A 27,516-nucleotide genomic window follows, 5' to 3' on the forward strand; every position below is an offset into this window, starting at 1 on the left:
TGCAATGCTAACTTGGTAAGTATATTACAATATTCCAATAAAGTACAAAAATAATTACCACTTACATATATTCATCACAACTTTCGTTCTCATTCATTTATTTTTCGAATCTTCATGGTGAAAACCTTGTATTATTTATCAGATGAATCATTATGAACCAATGCCCATGAACAAGTCTCAACATTTACAGGTGGGTGTGGAAGGGTCTCGGCCACTTGACTCATGGGGTTGCGTATGAACAATCGTGGTACCGAATGCATAGTGAGGAGAAGCAAACCATTACAAGAAGCCAAGGTGTGAGCACCACTTTAAAATAGTAACATGAAAATAGTAATGTTATCAGAATCATGCGAAATTTGACCGGGTGACTTGTTTTGACGTGGTGATCAAACCTAATGACTATGTCACTAACCTCACCCTATTTTTGACAAATTCCATTGTTTATGACCTTTAATGGGCCTTTTAATATTATAATGTTACCGTTTTGAAAGGTAACATTATAATGTTACTGTTTTGAAACGGTAACATTAGTCTAACATTTGTCTATCAATGTCAATAAAAAAAAATATTAGCATTATACCCACATATGAGGAGAATTTGCTTTCAAACAGTAACATTAGACTACATTTATCCGTGTCACATTAGACTACATTTACCCGTGCACACAATGAAATTGTGTTTTTTAAGGTCATTTGCACGAATAAAAAATATAGCAAGAGTATTGTTTATAATGTTACTGTTTTGCAAAGAAAAAAATTTAACATTGTAACCATATGCAATGACACAGTTTGTTCTTAATCATATATGTCAAGAGTAGTTTGCTTTTGTTAGGTTTTTCAAAAAATTAACAGTGTACTCATTCCAGAATATGAAATCTGAAACATGAAACAATTTTTTTTCGTCACTAAGATTTAAGGAATGAAGTTGCCAACTAGTTGCAGCGACTAGGGAGATATTATGGACTTGCTCGTTCTGGTCCGACAATGGAAGAAAGTGGGGAAGTACTAAGGAGCAGTGAAGAAGAAAGTTTAAGGTAAAAAAATAATTAGTCATTCTATAGATGCTTAAATGTCCAACAATTTTTTTTTGGTAAATCTAAATATCCAAAAGTCACACAAGTGACGCCGGCTTTGAGGTGTGCTAGGCCGACATGTCCAAAGGCCTAACTTTAGCTGCTTTGGGCACACAGCTCAGCCTGGGCACAAACACTGGTGGTCTGATCTTATTGTTATTAGTCAAAGTATACCTGGTAGTAGTAGTACTAAAGCCAGTGATGTGAATCATGAACAAGCCTTCGCCCGCTGGGCCGAGTGGTCGCCCAATTCAGAGTCTTCGCCTTTAGATTACAATAACAAAAAGTGTCCGCCCCGTAGGTCGCCAAACCACGACGAGAGTTTCGCCTTTTGAATCGCCAGTCGAGTAGGGTGACCGGGCCAGGCCGAGTCAGAAAGGCTTTGATGTTAGTACTAGCACTAGTGTCAAGTAATCTTGTGCAATCATCAGCTGCAAGTGTTGCAGCTGCCAATCTGCCATGCACACCGCAGCGGATGACGACTGGCACCTGATCAAATACCAAACGGGGAAAAAGAATTGACTAATATGCACAGACGTGTAGGAACCAGTTTCAAATGCAAAACGGGGCCTCGGAAGACTTTTACAAGGTGATAGAAAAGGACCATCTAGGACCAGACAGTTCCTCCCGAGGCATGTACGATTCGGAATCCATGCTCCAATTTGCATTTGTGTGGTGGGGATAAGTAAACTCTTCACTGAACACTTCCTCTTTCTGCCATTCTTCCCATTTCTCAGCCAAACCATCACCTTCAAGCATTCTTACTACCTCTGACATATTAGGTCGTTTCATTGGGGAGCTTTGCGTGCACAGAAGAGTCACCTGGATCAGCTGTTCCACTTCTTCATCATTATAATTGGACTGCAGATCCGCATCAACCAGTGTCTCCAATTTCTTATCTTTTAAAAAACCTTTCACCTGAATCCACAAGAAAGCAAGAGAGGTAAGAATATTAGGAGACCAAAAGGTCAAATTTATTGAGGTGGTTACAAAACACACTTTAACAAGCCAGTTTCCAGATTGCTTGTAGAGGGGAACTGTACAAGTTTACCCATTTTTTTGGTATGTGAAACAGATTAGTGTTCTAAAAACAATAAGAGTGATTAGTTAAATAAATACTATAATATGCTCCAACCAAACTACCCGAATGCATGACCGTCAGCAACAATGAAATCAGTAAACCCAACCCCACCAACTTTTATCACAAAAAATGATGTAGGACTAGTGGGCCATTAATTTTTTACGGCCTCAAATGAGCCTTTTAATATTTTAGGGATATTTTCATAATTTCTTGTTTTTGTGTTTTTCACTACATTAGGGTTGTAGCCGACCCTAGAACTCATCATCTTTTATCTTTGAAAAAATATATCCAAACGTGAGTGTGTTTCCTCTCTATTAGGTGGATTCCAGTGTTCTTTTTTTTTAGATTTAATGTTGGTTAGCCTTATTCGATTATATTTAATGTTGGCCTTATTCGATTGTTTCTGTCTACGTCAGGTACCTGTGGTATCAAAGCAAGGATTTGACCTTGGTTCAATGACTAATAACGAAGAAGGAAACCATATCCGCGATGATGGTCGAGGGATTGAGGCCGTTCGGGAAGCGCATGATTCCCAGAGGCAGTAGATGGAAGAGTTACGCAAAATGCTTGCTCAATTCATGATTCGGATGCAACCAAGACAAGTTGAACGCCAACCTCCTCTGGAGATCTAGCCCCAGAGGAACACGCGCGCACAGGCCTATCTGTGGTAGAGGTCGTGGTAAGCCTTACCACCCTGGTCGTCCTGTTCCTTTCCGTCCTCATCAACCCCCAGTGCTAAAAGATTTAGATTCGGAAGATGGTGATCGGTTTGCAGGGTATCAGCCAGTAAGACAACAAAGGGGATTTGAGGTGTATCGGCTCAAGTCTACCTTCAATGGGAATCTGCAGATAGAAGATCTCTTTGATTGGATATCTGAAGTTGAGCGGCTCTTTGATATGATGGACGTGCCTGAGGAACGAATGATGAAGTTAGTAGCCTTTTGAGTAAAGGGAAGCGCTGCAATGTGGTGGGATCAATTGCAGATTAATCGGCTACGTCAAGGGAAGGATTCTGTACGAATTTGGCACAAGATGAAGCAGTTGATGATGGGTAGGTTCCTACCACCAGATTATTAGCAATACCTATTCCAGATGTACCAGAACTGTTTTCAATGTAATCGACCTGTACACTTTTTGAATTTAATAGCCTATCTGCTCACAACAATCTTGCAGAGACTGATATGAAGCGGGTGGCACTGTATCTAAATGGCTTAAGGTTATCATTGAGGGAGAAGATTGGGAAACAAGTTGTGTAGTGAGGCTAGTAAGTAGTAACCTAGCCTTAAAGGCTGAGTTGATGGAGCAAAGCTTTGATAACCTCCTCCGACACTGGATCCTATCAAGCTTGGGAAACCATAGTCATAGGTGTAGCACCCCAGAATCCTCCTATTCTCAGTACAAAGAGAGGCACTCACGGACACCAGCACCCATGACAATGCCAGCAGTAGCGCCTAAAATGTAGTGTCTTGCAGGGACACAACCCAGGGAAGGGGCAGCAGCAAAGCACAAGTGGGTACCAGAAACCAGAATCCCAACCCAAACCCCTAAGCACGGGCAGCCCCAATCAAATGCTATCAGTGTAATAAATCGGGATACAAGTCCAATGAATGTTCGGATAGGAAACCCGTGAATATGGCAGAATGTGAAGGTGAGGAAGAACTTGTGGCAGCCGAGGAAGAGGAGTATGGTAATGAAACAACCCCACCAACTTTTATCACAAAAAAGCCTCTGAGACCTAAGAGAGGACAAGAAGTTCCTTAATTTGCCTAAAGAAACAATTCCTAAGAAAAAGGATTACAGGAGATATAAATTCATTCCCAACATAGCAGGAAAGGGGGAACCAGCTACATTTTGAAAATAGGAACAAGACATATGTCGGCCAAAGAAAACCAAAGAGAAAGATAGTTTGAGGAACAGGTTAATTGTCATTAGGATCACAAAAACAAATTTTCCATTGTCCCAAATGTTCCCGCTTTCTTTTATTTTCCTTACCCTTTTCCCTTTTCGGTTTCCCTGACAATATTTAATAATCCCTCACAGTTTTTTTGCTGTAATGTATTTAAGCTAACCTAGAACAGTAAGTGCTTGAATACATAAAGAACAAGGAATTTAGAAACCGTATGGTAATTGATGCAGATTAAAAGACAAAAGGGATTAAACAATCATGGAATTTTGAATTATGGTTTATTTGGAAGTTTAGGTCCTTTTCAATTAGATTTAGGTTTGATTTTATGTTTGATTAGGTAGTATAATTGTTAGCTCACTTTTATTAGGTTTTCTATAGAGTTTAGAAGCGAGATCATTATCGTAATTTCCATGTTAGTTAGACAAACAAAAATAATTATTTATTACTATTTTATTATGATATTTTAGCAAGTCTATTGCTTGTTAAACAAGTGGTATCTTTTTTAGGGGTCAATTAGGAGTAGTTTTATTTCCTTTTAATATTTGTTTCCAATTAGGAGTGGTTTAGGATTTGATTTATGATTTCTCTATTTAAGGATTGTAAGTTTGTAGCCTCTCATGAAAGGGAGAATTTTTATTCAATCATAGTACATAATTTTTTGTGAGCCTAGAGAATCCATTTAGTCGATTCTATCGTCCCTTCTTCTCATCTATGCATTCAAATCCCTATTTTGCTATTCTTATTATTGAATATCATTTTTCCTGCATCAATAAAGAAACGATCAACTGCAAGAAGTCGAGGGCCCAACTTCAATCACTTGGCTTTAGGTAAGAATTACGCGCCCTTGAACACTATCAAAGTCAGAGAATCACATCCTATGCATTATCGAATACAAAAAGGAGCTAGTTCACTCTCACATGCCATCTACTTGCTAAATTACCAAACTAAGGGCACAAGTGCGTGAAAAATAGTAGGTAAAAAATATAATAATAAACTAAAGTGTAATGTCCATGGCGGAGTAAGATGTAGGGACGTGTAGAAGGGAGAGAGTATATGGATATACATACCCAATCGAGTAGCATTACATCATCGTCATTTGCCTGCTGTATAAGATCAACAGCCCTCAGTCCAGTGATCAGTTCGAGAAGCATGGCACCATACCCGAAAACATCAGTCTTCTCTGAAGACTTTCCAGTTGAGAAGTACTCTGGGGCGACATGCCCCATTGTGCCACATACAGCAGTTGTAACATGAGTATCTCTGTAGTCCATGAGTTTTGCCAATCCAAAGTCTTCAACAACGGGTTCAAAATCCTCATTCAATAGTATCTTTGCAGCTTTTACATCACGGTGAATAATCTTGGGGTTACATTCATCATGCAAGTAAGCAAGCCCTCTTGCAGCTCCAAATGCAATCCGCTTCCGTACTGGCCAAGCAAGCGGAGCTTGCGACTCTGGGCGCTCTACAATAATTCGCCGAGTGAACTAACTAAGTAATTGCATCACAGTTAGAAACTTCAGGGGTGGGCCCAATGGCCCTACCTCTTAGAGATGCCACGTTCTCAAAGAAAATAATCAAATTTAATAACTATAAGAAGAAAATTCAAAACATTTACTTGTAAATAAGGATTTCTATTAAACTGCACGGAAGAAGAAAATGATCTATTTCTTCGTACTTGAAACCCTCTTTCAAAGTATAAAGCTAAAATTATAGGGGGTTGACCAGTTGCAACAAACATAAAAGCAAAGAGAGATGGGGAAAACGCATTGTAGTAAAAATGCTTAATTTAGTGAAAACAGACAAAAAAATACATCAGCAGAGTTTATATGCTAGCAAGCAATACCTCGTAAACACGATGCTACACTTCCATTTGACATATAGGGATAGACAAGTAATAGTTCCGTTGGAGTCATGCAAACGCCATGGAGACGAAGCAGATTCCGATGCATAATCTTGCTCATCATTTCCACTTCAGTTTGGAACTGCAGCTCCAAACCCCGATTATGCTCCCCTTTCAATCTCTTTACTGCCACTAGAGAACCATCAGCTAACTTTCCTTTATAAACGTTAACTCCACCCCTACCAAGAATATTTTTATTGCTAAAAGCATCAGTGGCAACTTGTAGTTCACGCAGAGAAAACCATTTGAGCAGTCCTAAATGGACTTCTGGATCTTCTTCAGCTGCAAAAGAAACGCAGTTTTAGATTCCATACAGAAATCATGAGGCCCTTTTTCCATGTAATACTAACCGGGTACATCAAAGAACAGATCTCGTGGTTTTCTCCACCGCCTTACTGCAAGTGCAATTGCAGGAGCAGCAAATACTAGAGCAGCACCAGCAGCGACTCCAATGTTACCTGTTGAGGTGACATTTTATGACTAAAATGTGCCAAATTTGACTAGTTTTGCAAATTTATTATTTTATCAGGTGTGTCAATTCAATCAAAATTGCATTTGGTGTCTATTTATTTGACCAGTAATATTTTCCGTTATAAAATTTCTTGCAAGAAAAGATAGTCCGAAAGAAATTAATTTGCACTCATACGAATTTATAATATTTATATGGATAAAAGACTATCAAGTATCAACTGCAAAGCACTCCACCACTGATAGTTGTTTCTTAAACATGATTGCTCATCAAATTGTTTTCCAGAACATATTGAATCTAAATTCTGTTTAAAATAAAAAAGAATAGGAGAATACAAGTAAATCTATGAAGGCACTAATCATGACACAAATTCAGGAAAAAGAGCAAAGAAAATTCTGACTGAAATTAAAGGGGAAAAAAAAGAGATCATGACTGCTCAACAGAAGTGGTCAAGGTATTGGATAGAGCCTCATAACCCCCCAATCCTGTCACCAGAGCTGGTATTGTAACCTCAACCCATGAATTTCATTTCAATAAAATGCATGATAGCTACTCTTTATTCCAGAATTCAACTACATTTCAAGAACTTGGACATGTGAAAGAATTATATTCAAGACACTATCATACTTAATAGATTATTCTCCTTCTCCATTTAAAAGAGAGAATCTCTCTTATATTTTTCTGTCTTTTATATCAAACCATCCTCATCATCAAAACCTTAATCCCAAAAAGTTTTATCAGCTCTTCATTAGCTATTTTCAGGATCTAGTTCACAGGTAACAGAAGATCAAACTCTCCAGTTTCAAAAGGTATACTCACCGATAGATGGAGCTGGGGGATTTGGAACAATCTGATTAGGGGGAGAAACAGGAGGAGTGTTAAGTTGATTATTTTGAACACTGTGAAAGGAGGAATGCCACGGTCAGTAATTTGATAGGTTAGTCCACTAAATGAGTGCAGAAGTTATAAACCACATGAGGAAAACCTGATGGGAAAAAATAGTGAAAATGAGCCATTGACTGTGATATCCCCAGTCAGATTGTTATTTGAAAGATCTCTGCATGGAAATATAAGTTACAGGAAAGATATATACCACACCTGAATGAAACAGTTAATTGAGTGTCCATTTTGAACTCGAAGAACTAAAGACATCATTTCAAACACTCACAGGACTTGCAGCGACCTAACAGCAGTCAATGACATAGGAATAGTTCCAGTTAAGCTGTTATTGTTAAGACGCCTGTTTCATTAGAGAGAAAATAGGGGCAGAATTTAGACCAAAGATATTGCATTCTAGAAACCCATAACTAATGCATAATAATATCAAATGGCCTGAAGCATATTACTCAATGTTATACTCTTATATAACAGCACAACATCTCTAATTGCAACTTTGTTGTCAAGACAAGTGAATTTAGACTCACTTCAAAGTTATAGCCTGTGCATTCTTCCAATCAATAAATAGCCTGTGAATTCTTAACTATAACTCCTGTCATGAAAATAATAAGTGAACAAACACGCGTAACATAGTGTAGGCAAGTTAATGTCAGCTTATCATTACAAAGTAGCAAGAAATTGACAAGCTTACAAATATTAACAACCATGAAGTGAGAAACCTTTTTCTCTTGTGTTGTTGTAATAATCACACTATAAACTCAGGCTATCAATTTTTGTCAATGGAAAATAAGAGTATATGAAAATTATGTGAGAGAAAGCACAAACATCATAAGTTCACGGATTAAAAAAAACAAGATTAAAGATACATGTGCATACAGGAAACGAAGTTTCGAAAGCTTGCCCAAGGTCGGTGTAATTGTACCCGTTAACCCGTTCAAGTAAAGATCCAAGCTCACCAAGTTTGTCAAATTCCCAAGCTCATCTGGAATTCTTCCACTTATGTTATTGCTATAAAGCTCCCTGCCATAAAAAGCAAAACATAATTATTCCACTGCAAAAGGAAAAAAAAAAAGTCTAATGGAAGCATATTCTACACTCTAAAAAGAAAACATGGGAGGTTCTATTATACAATCAACTGCAGGCAGTGTCAGAGACATTATTAAGACAGAATAGCACAAAGATAGAAACACAAGGTATAAAAGTCCATATTCTTTCTATTAAAAGAAACATATTTAGTGAAGTGTTCATTTCATCTGTTCAACCAAACAAGTACTACCTAATGCAGCAAACGAGAGGTCTACAGGAAAAAAACAAACACAGGGGACGGATAAGAGGGAGTTCTTGAAAGATCAGTTCCTAACTAAATTTCCCTTCTAATAAACACAGAAAAAATTTCTTTGAGAAGGAATAAATACATTGACATTGAAGAAGCATTTAGCAAACTATGGTAATCAACCTCTGCCAACTAATATTCCAGCAGATACATAAAAGTAGTATATGAGTATTATTGGAGTTCTTAGTACAAAAACTATTTTCTCCGCTCCAAGGGCAACGAATTGATGAACTGATCAGGAATATCAATTTTAATTGTAACAGGAAGGACCAATAGAGATGCATGGACAGCTGACAGGTCGAGACTGAGAACTTCTCAGTTAAAGACTCGCAGTTGCAGGAGATAGGAGGAGATATGGGTGTTTCCTTTGTAAAGACGAAGTGGAGACCGTTAGTCACCTCCTTTATTGCAAATTTTCTAGATATTTTTTTGCGTAGCTTAATTGTCTGTTTTTTCTTCTCCTTGTACTATATCGGTTGGCACAATCGTGGAATAAAAAAATTTTCATTCAAAAACATAAAAAGAGATAGGAGGGAAAAAATGACACACAGATTGACATATTGCTGCCTGTCGATTGCTGCATTGAGCGAAGAAAAGAGAACAGGCCCACCAATCTACTTTGCATTGTTAATAGGTGTCTATCGAAAGTCCTCACTAATAGACTTAAGCAGGTGATAAAATAAATTATCAATCCCGCTAGGAATGCGTACGTTCAAGGCCGTTAGATTATCGATGCTGCTTTTATTGCAAATGAGGTTTTGGATTATTATTTAATGCCGAGCAACATTTCTCCTTTACAAGCTTGATTGGAGAAAGCATTTGATAATCTCAATCGGAATTTGCTATTTTCTGCTATGGGAAAGAGAGGGTTTAGCGAGAAATGGATAAACTGGATGAGAAACCGCATAATACAGCCTTGTTTTCTGTCATTAAAAATGCTGGAGCTTCCAATTCTTTTCATTCTTCAAAGCATTTGTCCCCATTCCTGTGTATTCTTGCAATTGATACAATCAGTGCAATGATAGATAAGGGAGTCGAATATGTGTCTGTAGAGGGAACTAAAATAGGGCCGAGTGAAGAGCAAGTCATCATCTCCCAATTTTTATACACAGACAATGCTGCAATCATGTGTTGTGCTAACCTAGATCAACACATTAATCTTAGACCCATCTTGTTGGGTTGAGGCAGCATCTGGTTTGAAGGTGTGTCACAGTTGTTGGTCCTGCTTTCAGAGTGGATGCCCTTGCTGATGCTCTAAGGTGCAAAATCATTGCTTTACCTGGCCAGTATCTTTGTCTTCTACTCCGATTAATCTATCAGGAATGTCCAAGGAGTTCTTAGATCACATCAGATTGTTCAACTTTGAGTCAAATTCCAACTTTTCTTTCATATTATTCACTTTTTTACTTTTCTTTGAGGGTTATGTTGTTTATTTAATTCCCTAGATCCAACTGTATATGAACTCATCATTTTTGAGGAAGCAATACTAGTTCAAATGACTGTGTGAATAATTAGTGAAAAACTGCAAGAAAGGAATACGCAATCCATCAATAGTAACAAGCATTATCCAATCAGACCCACAAAAGACTACAATCCAAAAAGCCTCAGCACATAAAGAACTTACAAGTACTGCAAATTAGGAAGCTGACCAAGCTGCGGAACCAATTTCCCAGATAGATTTGCATTTCCAAGATCACTAAGTGAACAAAGATGACAACACAACAATATGATGCTTAAGTAAAACAAAAAATAGAAGGCAGATTAGTTCATAACAGCAAGTGAGAAAGCTTACACTCGTGTGACACTCTTTTCACTGTTGCATGTGACATGAAACCAAGTGCAGGGATTAACAAGGGTAGGATCCCAACTCTGTAAAACGTTGTTAGGATCAACCAAATTGGTTTTTAATGCATTCAATGCATCGCCTGCATCACATGACATAAAGACACCCATCATAAATCATCAATAACATCGTACAACATATTTTATCCGCATCAAGTGCCATGTTTACCAATCTTTCCAGATCCATAAAATTTATATTCTTTAAATGAGGTCAATTAATGGAGCTGAACATTATCTCTGATCCAATACTGCTATTTAGTATTTACAACAGGAAAGTCATAAAATCAGATATGCCACTACAATTACTAGCTGTACTTCAAGTTAGCAATTTTAATGTGCCCTCAATGTAACCAAATTGGGAGCTAAAAGTAAATTCTAAATTCATAACTAAATATAGATCTTCATAATCCTAAATTTGATTCCCCTAACAATAACAGGAAAAGCAGTCCACAAAACGCGCAAAAAAATTTGAGATTGAATCAAATAAGTGAAAACCGGTACGCACCTTCAGTATTAGCAGCGACTCTCAAAAGAATCAATTGAAAAAGAAAAACTGAGCAGACGAAAGTCGAGCCCGAGATCACCGTCACCGCTCGCGCCATCGTTCGCTAAAACCCCAATATCCTCATCGTAACATCAAAATTACAACATTTCAACGCTCCATCATTCGCTAGAACCCGATTTCCTCCTCATATTGAGCAATTCCAACTGCGTTTACTTCGAAAGACAATCGAAGGCCGCTTGTTTCTGCTGAGAAAATGCAGAGAAAGAGAGGGAGAGAGCATGCATCAACGTCCTCACGTTACAACCACGTGAGCCTCTGCTTCTGTTTTTGTTTCTTTTGTAGAACAAGTGGGTTTGGGCTTGGTCTTCTTCAAATAGTAATAGCTTAGCCCATCTTCTACTTCTAGTGGACTCATTGAAGTTTAGTCAATGGGCTTGAGCTTGGGCTTCTTCAAGTTTAGTTTTTTTATAATGAAATGGTATATGCATTTCATTTAATTTATATATATTTAATATCCAAATATATTTTTAAAAGATGATATTATAGCATATGTAATGTAGTATGGTGGATGAATTATGTGAAGTTTTGTTATAAGTACCGGTATTTGCACCCCAAAAAGTGGTGTTTGCACCTTGTGTCAAAGCAAATAGAAAAAAATTTTATTTTCGTGTAAAGCTTTAGCCCTTCAATTATCTGTTCGGCGGGACTATCCACACCTTCTAATTTGTTTGTTTCACCCCCCTTATTATGACATATTTTCTGACATTAGTTATTGCTTTATGAAATGACCTCATTTTTTTTGTTCGTTTTTGTCTAAAATTCAAAAAAAATGAGGTTCTTTTTTGTCTTTTTAATTTCAAAAATAAAATGATTATTGACGTGACAAAATAAAAGAGGGAGGGACATTTTTGTCTTAATTTCAAAACAATAGATGATCAATGTGATGGTTTAGATATTCAATGTAATCTCCCACCACCCTTACAATTATGTAAATTATAATACAACGGTTTCAGAAGGAAATATAGAACGTGTACATTGAATGTGTGCTGCAAGTTATTCCGAATACGATGTAACTCATGCAACTACGTGATCGTAGTTGTATCTAAACCATTGAATCATAACAGGAGGCATCGGGTAACCCTCTATGAGGCAATCTGGACAAAGTGATTATTATTAACGAACCCGATAGTGATAGTAACATGTTCATGCGGCGGTGGAGGCATTTATCGCAATGACAAAAATGTCAAGCACTGTTGATCTATGCATCCTCGCCAAAACCAAGCAACCTAGCAATAGCTCGAAAGTCACAATTTTCATCAGCTCTTACATCTTTTACGACATAATGTAAGGATGCATTGTAGGTGGGAACTAACTACGATATAGATGCTCATAATTAGCAGAACTCAATCTTGAAATCCTTGTGTAGGGAGTGGTGGAGTATTATAGAGAGATAAATAACTATGTCTACTTGGTTCTTGAGAATGAAGAAAATTGTGTTGAACGACCTCAAATGCAGACGGATTATTCCGAGTAGATCTGTCTACTTTCTTCTTTGAAGAGGGGCATACTGATGAACAACTGTGTCTACCTGGTTCCTGAGAATGAGGAAAATCATGTTGAGCGACCTCGAATGCAGACGAATTATCACGAGTTGATTTGTCTACTTTCTTTTTTGAGGAGGGACATCCACGAATATTTGTCTTAACAACTAGGTCAAGAAGTGCAATTATTGATGGATTAATTATCCCCCTCAACTTCCTTAGTAGACTGACTTTACCATGCCTTGATTGATGCTTAAACTGTTCTATGAACATTTGTAGCTCGACACTACAATTGATATCATCATTGACAGGGGAAACACCTGGCAATAAGTCAAGTTTTTTCCAAAACTTATCAATGCAAGCAATAATATAGGACGACCTTCATTCGTATATATTGCAAGCTTGTGCACACATGACAGTCCATTACTCGTATGAAGTTTACATATGCAAGAGTACATGTCTTCTCCAACAACTGTAGACCATTCAAATTCCAACCAAATCAGATTCAATGCATCAACTGAGACAAAACCCCGTAATTCTCGGAATTGGCCTGTTTTGAATCGATGTTGGACAATAGTTTTGCTTTTCTCCAAACTAGCTTTTATTGATGTGAACTAACCTTGGATGAGTTGATGAATAGACGACACTGCTGACTCCAAGTTCGATTGTGATGTGCCCAAGTATTATTTCCACTTAGTGGTCAGGTTTCCGAAATGCATATAGGTGTCTGTCCAAGCGGATATGAACATCTCCTTATATGGCGTCAACCATACATCTTTAATATAATTCACGACTTTGGAGTAGTTTTGTAAAATTATCTCATGAGCAGATAAATTGTACACATACGCATTCTCGGTTTCTGATTCCAATAATATGTGCCACATGGAGTAGAATGAATCCCAAGATTACTTGTCTCGAAATGATTTGTTTCAATGGGCTATAACAACTCTGTTGATGTGCCATCTACAGAGCAGTTTCATCATCTCGGGAAAAACTTGGGCACATGACCTCATCTATGTCAAATCTCTATCAATGACAATAACTCTTGAAAAGTGGATTCATCCATTGTAGACCTCAAACAATTCAGTGCCCAAGTATAATTGTCCTCCTTTTTTGATTGTAAGAATACAAATCCTATGCAAAATGTCATCTTCGTTGAAGTCACGTCCACAATCTCAAATAGAGGCATCATGAACCTGTTAGTTTTATATGTAGTATCCATTAATAACACATGCGGGAATGCACGCAATAGTTCTAACAAGCCTGGATGTGCAAAGAATAATTCTTCAAGCTCATTAGTCTGAGCATTGATTCGATTAAAGAAAACATACTCGTACTAGTGTAGGAATGACATTAGTTGTTGCATTTGAGATTTACCAGCTGTCCCTGCAGTCCGAAACTTCTAACGTGTATTGTATATAGTTTTAATGGTGGACAAGTTGTTCGGATCCCTGTTATTTAACGTGTATAAGATGTTTCGTGGCTTCACCAAATTCTTTGACATATCTACCAATATGTCATTTTCAACAGCAGAAAGCTTACCGACATATGAATGACCCTCCATATATAATGTCGCGGAATGGTTATACATTCCACATACTACTCTTACCATTCAATCATTATCTGTCTTCAATTTCATCCCTTTCACTCTGAATGAACAATCTCTTTTTTGTGTCAGTTACCCTTGTGGAGATTTTCTTACTATTAGAGGTGCCACCACGATCACATTGTAACAATAATTTGTGTCTCCTCTCGAATCCACCAATCTATGACCTTTTAATAACAATAACAAAACTCAAATTACGTCTAATATTTTGCACCTATTCAATTAACGATTGACGTGAATTGAATACCTGAGAATGTATTAATTTTGTTAGAAATTAACAAAATATAGCATGTATTAATTTGGTTATTTAGCATACCATATCGGCAGAAAATTCATTTGTAACATCCACTTCAATACCTTCTTCACTTTCATCTACAAGATCATGTTCTTCTTTTTGTTTTATTTTATTTCTATCAATGTCATCTTGCCAACAATACAAATTCACTTTAATATATGCAATTAATCAAAATAATCATTGAAAAAATAAAAATTAATATATTTAGCTTACCACTAGAATCACTTGACAATCATAGATCTTCACCCCATAATTTCAGATGATCAATTTTTTCTCAACCTCGGATGGGAGAATGGTGATTATAAGCCAAAAAAAAAGGAAAGGGTTGGTATAGACAGAATTGAAGATATAAATGTCTATAGTTATAATGAGTGAGAGGAGAAAGGTGATTATAAGCAAAAAAAAGACATGATTGGGGTATGCAGTACTGAAGATAGAAATGGGTATAATTATACTGAATGAGGTTGGGCGCACCATTCAAACTTCACATAATCCGCACACAGACTAACACATCTGACACCATGTGGATACCATTAATTTACATTTTTCATTTTTATTTTCAAAAATTGACACGACAAGATTGATGGACAAGAGGATTGAAATATATTTGAAACAATTGACAAGACTGACAACATTGTCATAGTGATAAAGAGATATTGTTACAAGAATTCTGTTGTCACTATGCTTAAATATAGTCATGATAATCGGGTTGTTTTTTTATATATATAATCATGGTTGTTTCTTTTTTTGAAAAAACAATAGAATTGATAATCATGGTTGTTGTATCTGATTCCTTTTTTTTATAGAAATTGCATGCTAAGTATCAATTTTTGGATTCTAGCACTTTTGGGTTGCAATTTCAATGGTATTTTTCATAGCTGCAACAACATTCACTTTATTGAAGTTATGCGGTAAGTTTCTAAAAGGGGAGTTTATAAAGTAAGGAGGGGGTGTTAATAGCAGCACCCTTATTTGTTTTGAAGTTGATGTGTCATGTCATTTTTGTATTTTTATAATAATATAGATACTTTTTTAAATGTCAACATTTCAATTATCACTAAAATGAATATATAAGAGACTCTAATTTACGAATTTACTTTTTGACACATAATAATAATCGAATACATCATTCTCACTACTCTCGCATGTTATGTAAATTACAAAACAATGACCTCAGAAAGAAACATAAATTGATTATGTTGAATATATGTCGTAAGTTTTTCCGTATATGATGTAACACATTCAGTTGCGCAATCATACATATATCTAAATTAAATCATAATAGCAGGCATCAAGTGACTCTTTGTCAAGGATAACTGAACAAAGTGATTACTATTTACGGATCTGATAGTAATAGTTACATATTCATGCACCGGTGGAGGTATTGATCGTAGAGCCAAAAATGTCATGCATTGTTTAGCACTAAGAAGGTGTAATATATTATTGTACTTTGAAGCAATCCAATGACCTATATCTAGCCTTGTGATCCAGTTTTGAAGAGGTGTTGGTCTATCTGATTCGTATAAGTCCAGTGAGTTGTAAATAGACCATGCCCGCTCATAACAACCAAATAGATCAACATACTATGCCCAGAATGTCCTTAGCTCGTCAATCAAGTTTCACTGAACGTTGATCAACACATTGTCGCCAAAATCAAGCAACCTACTAATAGTCATAAAGCCACAATTTTCATTCGCTCTTACATCTTTTACAGATATTACGTAAGGATGCAAAATAGGTTGTAACATACTAAGATAGACATGTTGAACTCCTTACTCAATCTTGAACTCCTTTGTTTAGGGAGTCGTGGAGGATTGTAGATAGACAAACAATTGTGTCTACTCGACTTCTGAGAATGAAGAAATTAGTACTCAACGTACTCAAATGTAGAGTAGATGTGTCTACTTTATTCTTTGAGGAGGAGTGTCCACGAGTATTTGTCTTTACAACTGGTTCAACAAGTGCAGTTATTGATGGATTAATTATCTCCCACAACTTCTTTAATGGACTAACTTTACCAATCATTGACTTATCTTAAATTGTTCTGTGAACATTTGTAGCTCGATGCTACAACCAATGTCATCATCTTCAAGAGAAACATATGGCAATAAGTCAAGTTTCTTCCAAAATTTATAAATGCATGCAAGAGGTATAGGAGGACCTTCGTTCATATATACTACAAGCTCGTGCACACATGATAATTCATTAATCAAACGAAGTTTACATCTACCATAGTGGATGTCTTCTCTGACTACTTTATACCACTCAAATTCTACCAAAATCATATTGAAGGCGTCAACTAAAATAAAACCACATATTTCTCATAATTGTGTTGGTTTGAATCGATGTTGAATAACATTTCTACTATTCTCGAAACTATTCGACATCTTCTCGAAACTAGCTTTTACTACTGTGAATTGATCTTGAAGGAGCTGATGATTATATATACAACCATGCTAACTCCAATTCCAACTATGATATGCCCATGTATCACTTCAACTTAGAATGCTGACTCTTAGCTCTATTAGTTGTCAGGTTTTCAAAATGCATATAACTATCAGTCCAGGCAAAGATAAACATATATTTATATGACGTCAACCATACATTGTTAATATAATCCACGACAGTCGGATAGTTTTGTTAAATTATCTTGATAGTGCATAAATTGTAAACATACTCTACCTTAATTTCTGATTCCATTAATGTGTGCCACATGGAGTAGAATGCATCTAAGGATTCCATGTCTCGAAATCATTTTCTGCAGTTCGCAATAACATTCTTACCAATTTTGTGTTTTTGTGCCAATTACCCTTGTGGAGGTTTTCTTACTTTTTGTAGGTGTCATCACGATCACATTGTAACAGTAATTTTGGCCTTCTCCCAAATCCACCAATATCTGACATTTAGTAACAATAACGAATCCTAGATTACGTCCAATATTTTGAACCCATTCAATTAACGATTGATGTGAATTGAATACCTGAGCATATATTTAATTTTGTTAGAAATTAACAAAAATACAACATATATTAATTATGTTATTTAGCTTACCATATCAATGGAAAATTCATTTGTGACATCAACTCCAATTTGTTCTTCACATTCTTGTATCAGATCATGTTCTTTTTCTTGTTGTATTTCATTTCTAATAATATCATCTTTCCAACAATAGAAGTTCATTTTAACATCTACAATTAATCAAACTTATTTTTGAAAAAAAAAAACATTAATATAATCGGTGAGGGTAGTCCCTTTTCTATTTTGATCTCTATGTAGAGATATATTTACCTCATTAGAACCACCTGACAATCTGATATCTTCATCCGAGATGATCCATTAAATACTAAAACTATATGGTGTGTTTTTCAAAAGTATTGAGAGAATATAATAATGATAGTGTGCGTGCTCGCGCGATAAGTGTGTGTTTCTTACATACACAAACAATACTTGTTTCAGAAAACAAAACAAAGGCATTGCACGCCAACCTTAAACCAGTTTAATGTTATTTAGAAGCCTACTATAGCCTCACATAGCATAACCTTGTTCTACATGGCAGCAACATTTAGATGAAAATCTCTTAAAACTGCGGTCGCGCCTTGTTTTTTGTTTTAAGATGGATAAGCCATAGGAATGAACAATGTTCCCTTCACCTTAAAGAAATTTTTTCAGCCTCCTCGAGGCTTCTACTATACTTTCCCGGTGTCCAAACGCACTGACTCTAATATACTCTTCCCCACCCGGACCAAATCCACAGCCTGGCACAGTTATAATATGAGTGTTCTCAAGAATCTGAGCAAATACTTCCCAAGAATCGAAACCAGGAAAGTGCACCCAGAGATAAGGAGCATTTTTACCACCATAAGCTTTTAGGCCAAGAGAAGCAAATGTGTCGGCCAATATTTTTGCATTCTCCTTGTAGTAATCAACAGTGGCACGCACAGCCTGAAAGAGTTTTGTGAAAGTAAATTAAATTACCAATTTTTTTTCCTTCATAACAATTCAAACTTAATGTCAAAATGGTCAGAAAGGCAACATAAACGACTGCTAAGATGTTTCCCTAAATTTACATGGGCAGTTCTTTAACTTTATAGCTTCTCCTAGTCTTTTTCTTTTCTAGGACACAGTTGATAGCTGCGAGAACAATATATCCGTCAGTTTCACATACGATTTGGAAGGAGGGTGAGGGGCATTTGTGACTACCTAAGCTTCGCAAGGTTTGGAGACTTTTCTTCAAAGGCGATATAAGGTCTTATTTTCCCAATACCTATTCCTCGCCTAAACAGAGCCCGAAGGGTTCAAGGTAACAGTGATGTCTCAATCTTTCAGGCTCCTGCCATAATTTTCTGAAAGCTAGATTCAACTCTACTTTTAACCATGAAAGTTGTTGATATCATAAACATAAACATGATGCAGAACTTGCATAGAAGAAAGTAACAGAACCTAACACATTCATACACATAAAACTTGAAGCAAATGAAATTTGATGACTCTATTATTCTGGGAACTTGCTTGAAGAATAACTTACCATTAAGCCTTCTGAGGAGAGACATGCTAGTCCACCAGCCTGAGCTATATTCGAAGCACCATTAAAGCAAGTGCAGACAATACGATTGAAGTCTTTTATGACAGGAAATCCATTTGAAAATTGGAGTTCTTCAGGTATTACCGTCCAACCAAGACGAACTCCAGTAAAACCAGCAAATTTTGAGAAAGATGATATTTCGATTGCAACCTGCAAAAAAAAAAATGAAATAATGGACGATCTGCCATGAACTGTTTAAGAAGCAAGTTTAGCAAATCGTACAGTGTCAGGGTGTTCACTGTCATTTACATTTTACGATAGATTTACTTCTTAAGGATCACATGAATATTCACTAAGAATGATTGTCATAATTCAATCACAATCATAGGCAAATAGATGCTTTATGGGAGATGCTAGACATTTTTTCCCCTGTTTCATTGGAGCAATTCCTTTATTCAACCCCAGTCATGAGTCATGACATTGTTTATAACAACAAAAGAGCTTAACACATTTGAATTAATTATAATGAGGAAAATTGGAATACATCCAATGCATATGTAAGTGAAAGGAACGAGTGGCTGATCAATAATAACCATGATGAAGGCCACCTGTGCATGTCTAACAAATCAAAATCAAAAATTTATCAAAACAAGTCAAACCAATAGCCATTAATAGTTACCTCTCTGGCACCAGGAATTTCAAAAATTGATCGTGCAGAATCATCTGTGATATAAGCAGCATAAGCAGAATCAAAAATTATGATCGATCCATTCTTCTTTGCAAACTTCACAACTTGCTCTAATTGCTGCCTTGTCGCTGCATGGCCTGTGGGATTATTTGGAGAGCAAAAGAAGATGATATCTGTTCTTGAAGTTTCTTTTAACTCGGGAAAGAAGTTATTTTGTGGCCCACATTTCATATATTCAATATCCTGATACATCCCAGTTTGGTCTTCCAAATCACCAGCCTGCCCTAATATGACACTTGAGTCTATGTAAGCCTGCCACAAAGAACATCTTAAAGTGAGTGCCATTGATGCTAATTTATTATTTGAAAAACTATATAGGATGCTATAGCCTATAATAGCTTTCTCATTCGGAGAGTTGTTCCTCTTATAAAACATACAATAATTTCTAGGAAAGATACAAAATAGCTTCGCACAACTTGCAACAACTAAGAAAACCTAAGAGAAATTAGAGACGAGGTTACAAAGCACTAACAAGATATATAATTTAATTGAATCTACTTCAGAAAAGTAAAAAAGATAATGTCACTTTAGAATTGACATCTTGAAAACTTTGAACCGTCCACTATAGGAGATAAACATGACTATTTAGGTGTAAGGTATGCATTACATGCAACACCATACTTTTGTAGACGATTGACAGTTGACACACTTCCCAAGAAGAAAGTTTCTTTCAGACCTTGATTCCTTGAATAAAGAAAAAATAAATAGGGGTAAAATCAAGGTGTTAATGACCACTAAGTGATTCAATGAACAAATTACAGATATTGGGTAGTTCATTCATTATTAGGCTACCAGAATTTGAAATACTTGAATAGCCTCTAGCTATAATATGATGAAATGTATCAAGATTTGTTACCTTGTATTCAACCCAATAAGTTAACTTGTTGGGTTGAGAAATTTCACATCATTTATACATATTCTAAAACAATGCATGAAGAGAGTGTATTCTATAATTACCGGAAAGGATGGATCCTGTACCGCTATCGTCACATTTGACCCCAGAAGCAACTGCAGATATGGAAACAAAAAAATCTTAATAGCAAAGAAACCTTAATTTGATTCTACAGCTGTTTTCTAGCTACAGTGTCCTAACATTTAAAAAGGGCCTTGAGTATAAAGGGCCTTGAGTATAGAATATGCCAACCAACTCGAAAGGACCACAAAATAGGAATGACAATTGAAAGAAACAGCCACAGACTCCTTAACCTGAAGGCGAGTAATGTCACACTGCGAACCATCTGATACAAAAACTTCTGTGTATTTTACAGGTAGGTCTTTGTAGAAATTCTGTGCAATTGATTTCCTTAATGCCTGTCAGGTACGAACAAAAGTCAACATATTGCACAGGTTCCTGATTAACAGATAATGAAAAAGAAAAAAAAGAGGAAGAAATTTGTCATTGCATACAGAACTGGCAGCAATAAGGACTGCCGTGAAAAGATCACCAGAGCAAATGATACTTAGCTAGATTAAGTAATCAAATTCTAAAAATATGAAAAAATTCAGGGATTCTATAAAGAACAAGAAAAAAATTTGCAAATAACAAATGACTGCAAAACAAACATGACAATACCTCATTGCCTTGCTCAGCTCCATATCCTCTATAACCTTCAGCTGTTGCAAGGGCATGAGCAAACTGCAAAATTTTATCTCAGCGGCCAATTATTTTCATACTGATGATTAATTTTTCATACACAGCTTACGGCTTACCAAACAACCACCCTATTTTTCTGACAAAATTCTACAACAATATAATGACAGTTTTTCTTAATTCAGCTTCAAGGATTACAAGTAATGGTTAACAATGAACTTTCGTTTTTCATACACAGCTTACGGCTTACCAAACAACCACCCTATTTTTCTGACAAAATTCTACAACAATATAATGACAGTTTTTCTTAATTCAGCTTCAAGGATTACAAGTAATGGTTAACAATGAACTTTCGTTTTCATCAAAAAAATTAAAGTTGTAGTGTCTTAAATATTTATCAGATTTCAGATCTCATGTTCCCTTGCGCTAATTGGATTATCAGGTTGCAAAGATAGAACCCTCGTTAAACATAACCGACTTGATTATGCAACTAAGAACTAGAGTAATTCTACCAGAAAATGGAGAAGCAACACTTCACAATCTTTTCCTCAAAGTAAAATGTGCTTGCACATCTCACTATTTTGAGTATACGAACTAACAAATACAGTATTTCCAGACTTGGAAGTTCATAAAAACTACTAGAAGCAGGCAGCAGGGTTCTTTAACTTATTGACAACCAAAGTTATAATTTAACATGTGTTTTCACATGTGGTTTATTCATTATCTATTATAGTTGCACAATTTCACAGCAATACTGCCACAAACTGTAACAATCCTTTTCCATTTTCTGAATAGTGAATACTAAGTAGTTATCCAGGTCATCTATTAAAGATTCAAATCTGTTTGCTACAACTCTACATGTTTAGAAGGCGATACATATTGCATATGCTGGTCACATAGGACCAGCTTGATCTTTGCCTTTAAACACTGCGATTAACTTTTCAATGCAAGCTGCTAGAGTATGCAGCTAATACAAGATACTAAATTAGACAAACATTAGAAGGATAGAAATATTTATGCATGTAATCATCGTATATGATGGTAGACACTGGCACGAATCCTTTCAACGATGACATGAAATGAAGGCCACTAAACCACATAGCCATTGAGCAACAAACAGAAAAGCAGCCATGTGCTAAAACTTAATACCGTGATTACTCCAATCCATTTTCTAGAGAGATTAACTAGCCCGAAATAAGAAATTGGGTATGTGAACAAGATAAGCGAAAAAGAGAGCCGGATAATTGAAAAGTAACTGTAGGGGATAGGCAGTTTCATGCAAGTTCGGTTTTAATCTGATGGGCCTTAAACTGCAAAGCTCAAATCAAACTGACAAACCTACATATATGTTGTATTAAACCTATTAAATTATTTGCATTTAAGAAAAGGAAAACCGAATCTGAATTCAAGCTTAACACTTTTAACGGAATAGATTTGGGCACATAGGTGAAGTCAAGGTGATATTAGCTCTCGGTAAAGTACATAAAAATATGGAAGCTCAATACATAAGCTGTAAAAACTGAGTAAGGCACAAACTTACATCAGCCATGCTCAATGCTACCATGTCTGGTATAGGCTGTGTAGTATCACCAATTCCAAGGCTTATCACTTTTGCACCTGGGTACTTCTCCATGTGTCGAATCTCATGCATCGAGATCTGCTTTAAATGCAATCAGAATTATTAGCAGCAATATCACATATCAGGAAACTAAGGGGCTGATCCAAGTCGGCAACAGTATTCAACTTAGCTATTACTAGACAACGGTATTGCTAGCACAGACCGGAGCAAGTAAAGGGAGCAGAGAAATAGATGATCCTAGTCTCAAGTCAATAATCAGACAATCAAAAAATTTTGTATCTAGCAAACTGCAAACACCTTAATGTGAGAGCAGGTGAAGGGTTTGGATTCAGAAGGTATATTATCAGTCTACTTGTCGAAAGAGAGCAAACAAAATGAGGGGATAGCTTAATTCACTACCACCCTCACAAGGAAAAAAGAAAGGACAAATGAAAGGACAGACATAAAAAAGTTCTATCAATATCTGAGCAAAGAGAAGAATAAATGGGAGATCATAAAGGGCACCTCAGGAAATAAATAGCCACTGTGCAACTTCTCCAAGTTGACATTGCGGGGTACCTTCGTCAAAGAAACTGTGATCAAGCAACATAAACTACAGATGAGAAATTCATGATCATGGAGAAGACATACAGAAACAACTAACAGAATAGAAGGCACAAGAATAAATCAAAAAATGCAGAACAATGCACATACCAATTCCCTCCTTTTGGTGCTTCGAATTTTGTCTAGATCAGTAAACAGTAGCACAATCCAATGAGTAGGGGGCACAAAATTACTTATGCATGTAGGAAAATAAAAGGCATGAGAGATTGGGATTCTGGATTATATTTTCCAACGTGAATACAGTACCTGCCAAGATCAATCTTAGGTCGTAGGAAAGATATAAAAGGTGCGGAATTGCCAGTTGAAAACTTGTACATTGTAGTGTTTGGATTCGTTCTCAATGACACAACCCTCTAAAGCACTCTACTTTTTGTAAGATGGGTAATAGAAAGTATGCTAGATTAGTAGCTATGCATATCAACATTTATATATAACACTACAGTCAATCAACACCGTAAAAGTGTTAAAAAAATTTACGTCTCCATCAAATAGGATTTATTTCAATTAGGCAAAAGGCAACCACCGATTTTCTTATAATAGTTATTAGTTAGTATGTGGAAAAAAACACATGAAAATCAATTGTTTCACACCACGCGCCAGCACCTGGAGCTTTACCACTTGATCATAGTTGTTGGAATGATTCATCACTTTCATGTCTTTGTTTTGAGTTACACAACAACTCTGATTTCCACAAATCCACCTAATTTCTTCCTTTTAGGATATATTCTTTGAGTGATCGTCTTGACTTCTACAATGCATGGAGAATTGGCTATTGATCAATCAAGTTGCTCTCATCAAAGAATATCTTGAAATATTTAGTCACCTAATCTATTTGGAAAGTGAAGGAGAAAAAAAGAACCAGTTAATACAAAAGGTTCTAAAAAATGGTCGAGCTTTCTCGTTAGTCAACAAAAATACTCGTTTGGCAACCGTCGCTCAGTCAACAAATGGTTCTCCATGAATTGTCTGTACCAGAAAATACATGCAGAGAGAAATCATAAATATTGAGCATAACAGCCTTCCATAACATATCAGATACTTTTCCACAACAAAATACTAATTTTCATTTCTTCCATTGAATTAGGTCATATGACTAGCCTGCTTGAAAATGTCCATTTGAAGCTGGCAATACACATGAAATCACTAGCACTTAATAAAAGCGAGGTAACTTAAAGTTATAATAAGCAAACTAGCTTAGAGATTGACAGGCCATGTATCATACAGACCTAACAAGTCAACGCTCTAACTGGGCGTATTCAATTGGTAAACAATTTGAAATGTGTTCACTTTGACAAGTCAAGAAAACATTTTGTTGCCAGTCTTTCAACACACATATGAAATGGATGAAGGTACGTTATATGTATACCAAACTATATCCCTTATTTCTCCAGTATTTAAGGTCAAAACATTCTCCATAAGTTCAATATATGGTTCTACATTCATTCACACAATTCTCGCTGATGTTTCAATTAGTTGTTCTACCGCATTAAAATTTTTCCCAACTTTAAAAAGTGGAGAAAGCATTTCATTGACAGCCTTTGCATGTTTACACAAATGCAGAGGATGAATGTAAGTGTAATACTTGTACTCAATCATATCACATATTTCTCTGATATCTAAAGCCGAAACAGCCTCCATAAGTCGGTATTTCACATAATTTTTAGGGACTGTTGTACAAGACATGGCCCAGTGGTGGAGTTGCAAGGGTATAACCTAGAGGTCACAAGTTTAATTCCTGGAAACAGTCTTTCCACATATAATGTGGGGATAAGGTCTGCGTATATCTTGCTTGTCCCCAACCCCGCCCATTACGGGAGTGTTGTGCACGGGTGTTGTTTACCCTTTTTACCCTTAAGGACTGTTGTACCTCATTAAAATGTTTTTGCAAAGAAAAATATTTAAATTTCACAAACAAAATCAGAAATTTCATAGAAGCATCATACCCACAAAGCCTAGTATATCATGTGCACCTCCTGATGCACTTATATAATGTGTCCAAGAAAATGTATTGAGTTTACCAAAAGCTTGACCACAAAGATTATTCTGAACTCTACAAATAAATCAAATAAAATAATGCCCATGTCACTTTCTAAGTGCAGAAGAAGGAAATTACAATGAAAATGACTTCGTCTAATATGAAACTATGAAGAAACTCAGCATTGGAAAATTTTATATTCCATTACAAGAAAACATATAGACATCTAACTTTGGCAAAGAACCAATGTCAATGACAGAACACACACACTCTAGTCATCAAATAAGAAATATTTGACAAAATCAAAATTCAGAGATGGAACCTGAATTTAAAACAAGAGTATCCGCATTTGACTAAAACCCATAATCTGAAACTTGGAAAATACAGAAGTCAATAAGCGTGAGGTTTTTGGATTCGTTGAAAGGTACTAAATTCAATCAGTCAAGGGAGAAATAAAGGTAAAAGGTGAACAACTCCCACACGCCTGCCGTTTCCAGGAACTGAACCTATTACGTCCTCTTGCACCCTCAACTCCACCACTGGTAAACTCTCCAGTCAATGGACAAATGATTAACTAATAACGATATGCAACTATACTGATAAAAAAAAATTTATATTAAAAAAAGCATAATTAACTCGCGAAAGTAGAAAGAATAATCAAACCTTAAAGAAGAACCAAGTTTGGCAGGAAAAACAAGTACATCATATCTACTCCTGTTCTCCATTCCATCTCGCAGCAGTCCACACCTGATCGAGTTCTAGAAAGGCATTTTCTGGTGGTTAAACTTCACTAGGGTTTACGCTCAAGAGCCATGAATGCGCTTGTCGCTTCATTATACATCATCAGTTGCCTTGCTTCGGTTTAGACTTTAGATCATGATCACATATATTTGCATGTTAAATTTGAATTTTATCAGATATGGGAATGGGGTTGTGCTTTTTAATTTTTAGGACAATGCTGCTAGAGATCTTAAAATTTAATTTCAAAAATTCTCTAAATTTATATGGTATTAAAATCTAAAAGTTTCCCTAAATTTATGATTGATTAAAAACACGACAATACTAAAAACTCTCAAAATATGATCCCAAAACTCCCTAAATTTATGTGATATTAAAATAACATTGATTAAAAATATACATGTAAAGTTTACTTCACATTCAACACTCCATATTTTCCATATTAAATAGGAGTATTTTGGGATCATTTTTTGGACATCTCTAATATTATCCTAAAAACACACAATATAGGACTCATTTCATATCCAATATTCCACATCAAATGTGAATCTTTTGGAGAGTCATTTTTGAAGAGTCAAACATTATCCTAAATTTTTTTGGAAAATGCTAAATGGTGAAATGATCAAATCTCAAATGGGTTGGATTCATCTGGCCGAGCAAAGTGTCTGTCATTTAATGAGCCCGAGTACAAATTTTTGGGACTCCATCAAATTCGGGACTCCTTGGAAATCAAGTGCCGAGTCTAGGGCCTCTCAAAGCCATACCATCTTTCATCCTTAGTGGGCTCGATTAATTGTTTGGGCCAAAATCTCTCCCAAATCCCCGTCAAAAAAATCAAGTCGGATTGTGTTTCATGACAAATTTGACTAGTAGTCAACATGATTGGCGAACGACTATGCATTGGATAACCTGCCCACGATCAACTCTAATCAAAGACAAGTGCCCTCAACTTTAAAAAAAAGTGAAAAACTCCCCCCTTCAACATTGGTGATTGGAATACAAAACAACTCTATGGAAGACTAAATATCTGGGTTATCAATTAATTATGTGATAACGTTCAAAATTCGCTTGGTTTTGTCGACGTATCATATGATTGGGTTAGTTGTCATGAAGTGACTTCTTGCTTATACTTAGGTGATCTGCACAAGAAGACATGTAAGCTTACGGGTCCTTGAGGATTCACCTCGGGGATGTTCTGATGCTCAAGTTAGCTGAAATGCTAGTAGGAGAGTAGTATGCTCAGAGTTATCGCTTTTAATCATAAAAAGTTCAAAGTTCAATATCATTTACCTGACACTAGAGCCCCCCTTTTA

At 36.1% G+C, this 27,516-nt stretch overlaps 2 protein-coding genes across 9 annotated transcripts; both read right to left on the reverse strand.

The window, feature by feature from the left end:
• Window positions 1-1,027: 1,027 nt before the first annotated feature.
• On the reverse strand, window positions 1,028-11,315 carry LOC120003812 (BRASSINOSTEROID INSENSITIVE 1-associated receptor kinase 1-like). Its single transcript, XM_038852907.1, has 11 exons — window positions 11,006-11,315; window positions 10,451-10,583; window positions 10,283-10,354; window positions 8,202-8,345; window positions 7,597-7,668; window positions 7,414-7,485; window positions 7,248-7,327; window positions 6,310-6,417; window positions 5,903-6,241; window positions 5,127-5,521; window positions 1,028-1,990 (listed from the first exon to the last, which is right to left on the reverse strand). Exons 1-11 carry the CDS (start codon window positions 11,100-11,102, stop codon window positions 1,655-1,657), a joined length of 1,848 nt encoding a protein of 615 aa, XP_038708835.1. The 5' UTR covers window positions 11,103-11,315; the 3' UTR covers window positions 1,028-1,654.
• A 6,510-nt stretch (window positions 11,316-17,825) lies between these two features.
• Window positions 17,826-26,387, reverse strand: LOC120003813 (aminotransferase ALD1, chloroplastic). 8 transcript variants are annotated; one of them, XM_038852912.1, is made up of 12 exons: window positions 26,129-26,385; window positions 24,360-24,456; window positions 24,094-24,238; window positions 23,581-23,736; window positions 23,392-23,459; window positions 22,849-22,965; window positions 21,291-21,353; window positions 20,924-21,028; window positions 20,675-20,725; window positions 19,649-19,969; window positions 18,973-19,179; window positions 17,826-18,389 (listed from the first exon to the last, which is right to left on the reverse strand). In XM_038852912.1, the coding sequence occupies exons 6-12, from the start codon at window positions 22,957-22,959 to the stop codon at window positions 18,099-18,101; spliced, it is 1,149 nt and encodes a 382-aa protein (XP_038708840.1). In that variant the 5' UTR covers window positions 22,960-22,965; window positions 23,392-23,459; window positions 23,581-23,736; window positions 24,094-24,238; window positions 24,360-24,456; window positions 26,129-26,385; the 3' UTR covers window positions 17,826-18,098. The 8 variants fall into 8 exon arrangements, with proteins under 8 accessions (XP_038708840.1, XP_038708841.1, XP_038708839.1 ...); XM_038852913.1 differs by having other exon boundaries at window positions 24,106-24,238; window positions 24,350-24,456; XM_038852911.1 differs by having other exon boundaries at window positions 24,350-24,456.
• Window positions 26,388-27,516: the final 1,129 nt, after the last annotated feature.

The sequence above is a fragment of the Tripterygium wilfordii genome, chromosome 8 (genome assembly GCF_013401445.1).
Source record: "Tripterygium wilfordii isolate XIE 37 chromosome 8, ASM1340144v1, whole genome shotgun sequence".
Taxonomy (NCBI): domain Eukaryota; kingdom Viridiplantae; phylum Streptophyta; class Magnoliopsida; order Celastrales; family Celastraceae; genus Tripterygium; species Tripterygium wilfordii.

Excerpts from the sequence above, each read along its gene's own strand:
- LOC120003812 (XM_038852907.1), bottom strand. The coding sequence starts at position 11,102 with ATGGCGCGAGCGGTGACGGTGATCTCGGGCTCGACTTTCGTCTGCTCA. Across the intron at positions 8,346-10,282 it reads CTTCCTAATTTGCAGTACTT|GGAGCTTTATAGCAATAACA; the intron begins GTAAGTTCTTTA and ends TTTTTATGGCAG. Across the intron at positions 6,418-7,247 it reads TCCCCCAGCTCCATCTATCG|GTAACATTGGAGTCGCTGCT; the intron begins GTGAGTATACCT and ends TCACCTCAACAG.
- LOC120003813 (XM_038852908.1), bottom strand. The coding sequence starts at position 23,807 with ATGTACAAGTTTTCAACTGGCAATTCCGCACCTTTTATATCTTTCCTA. Across the intron at positions 23,460-23,580 it reads GCACCAAAAGGAGGGAATTG|TTTCTTTGACGAAGGTACCC; the intron begins GTATGTGCATTG and ends GCTTGATCACAG. Across the intron at positions 21,029-21,290 it reads GAGCTGAGCAAGGCAATGAG|GCATTAAGGAAATCAATTGC; the intron begins GTATTGTCATGT and ends CGTACCTGACAG.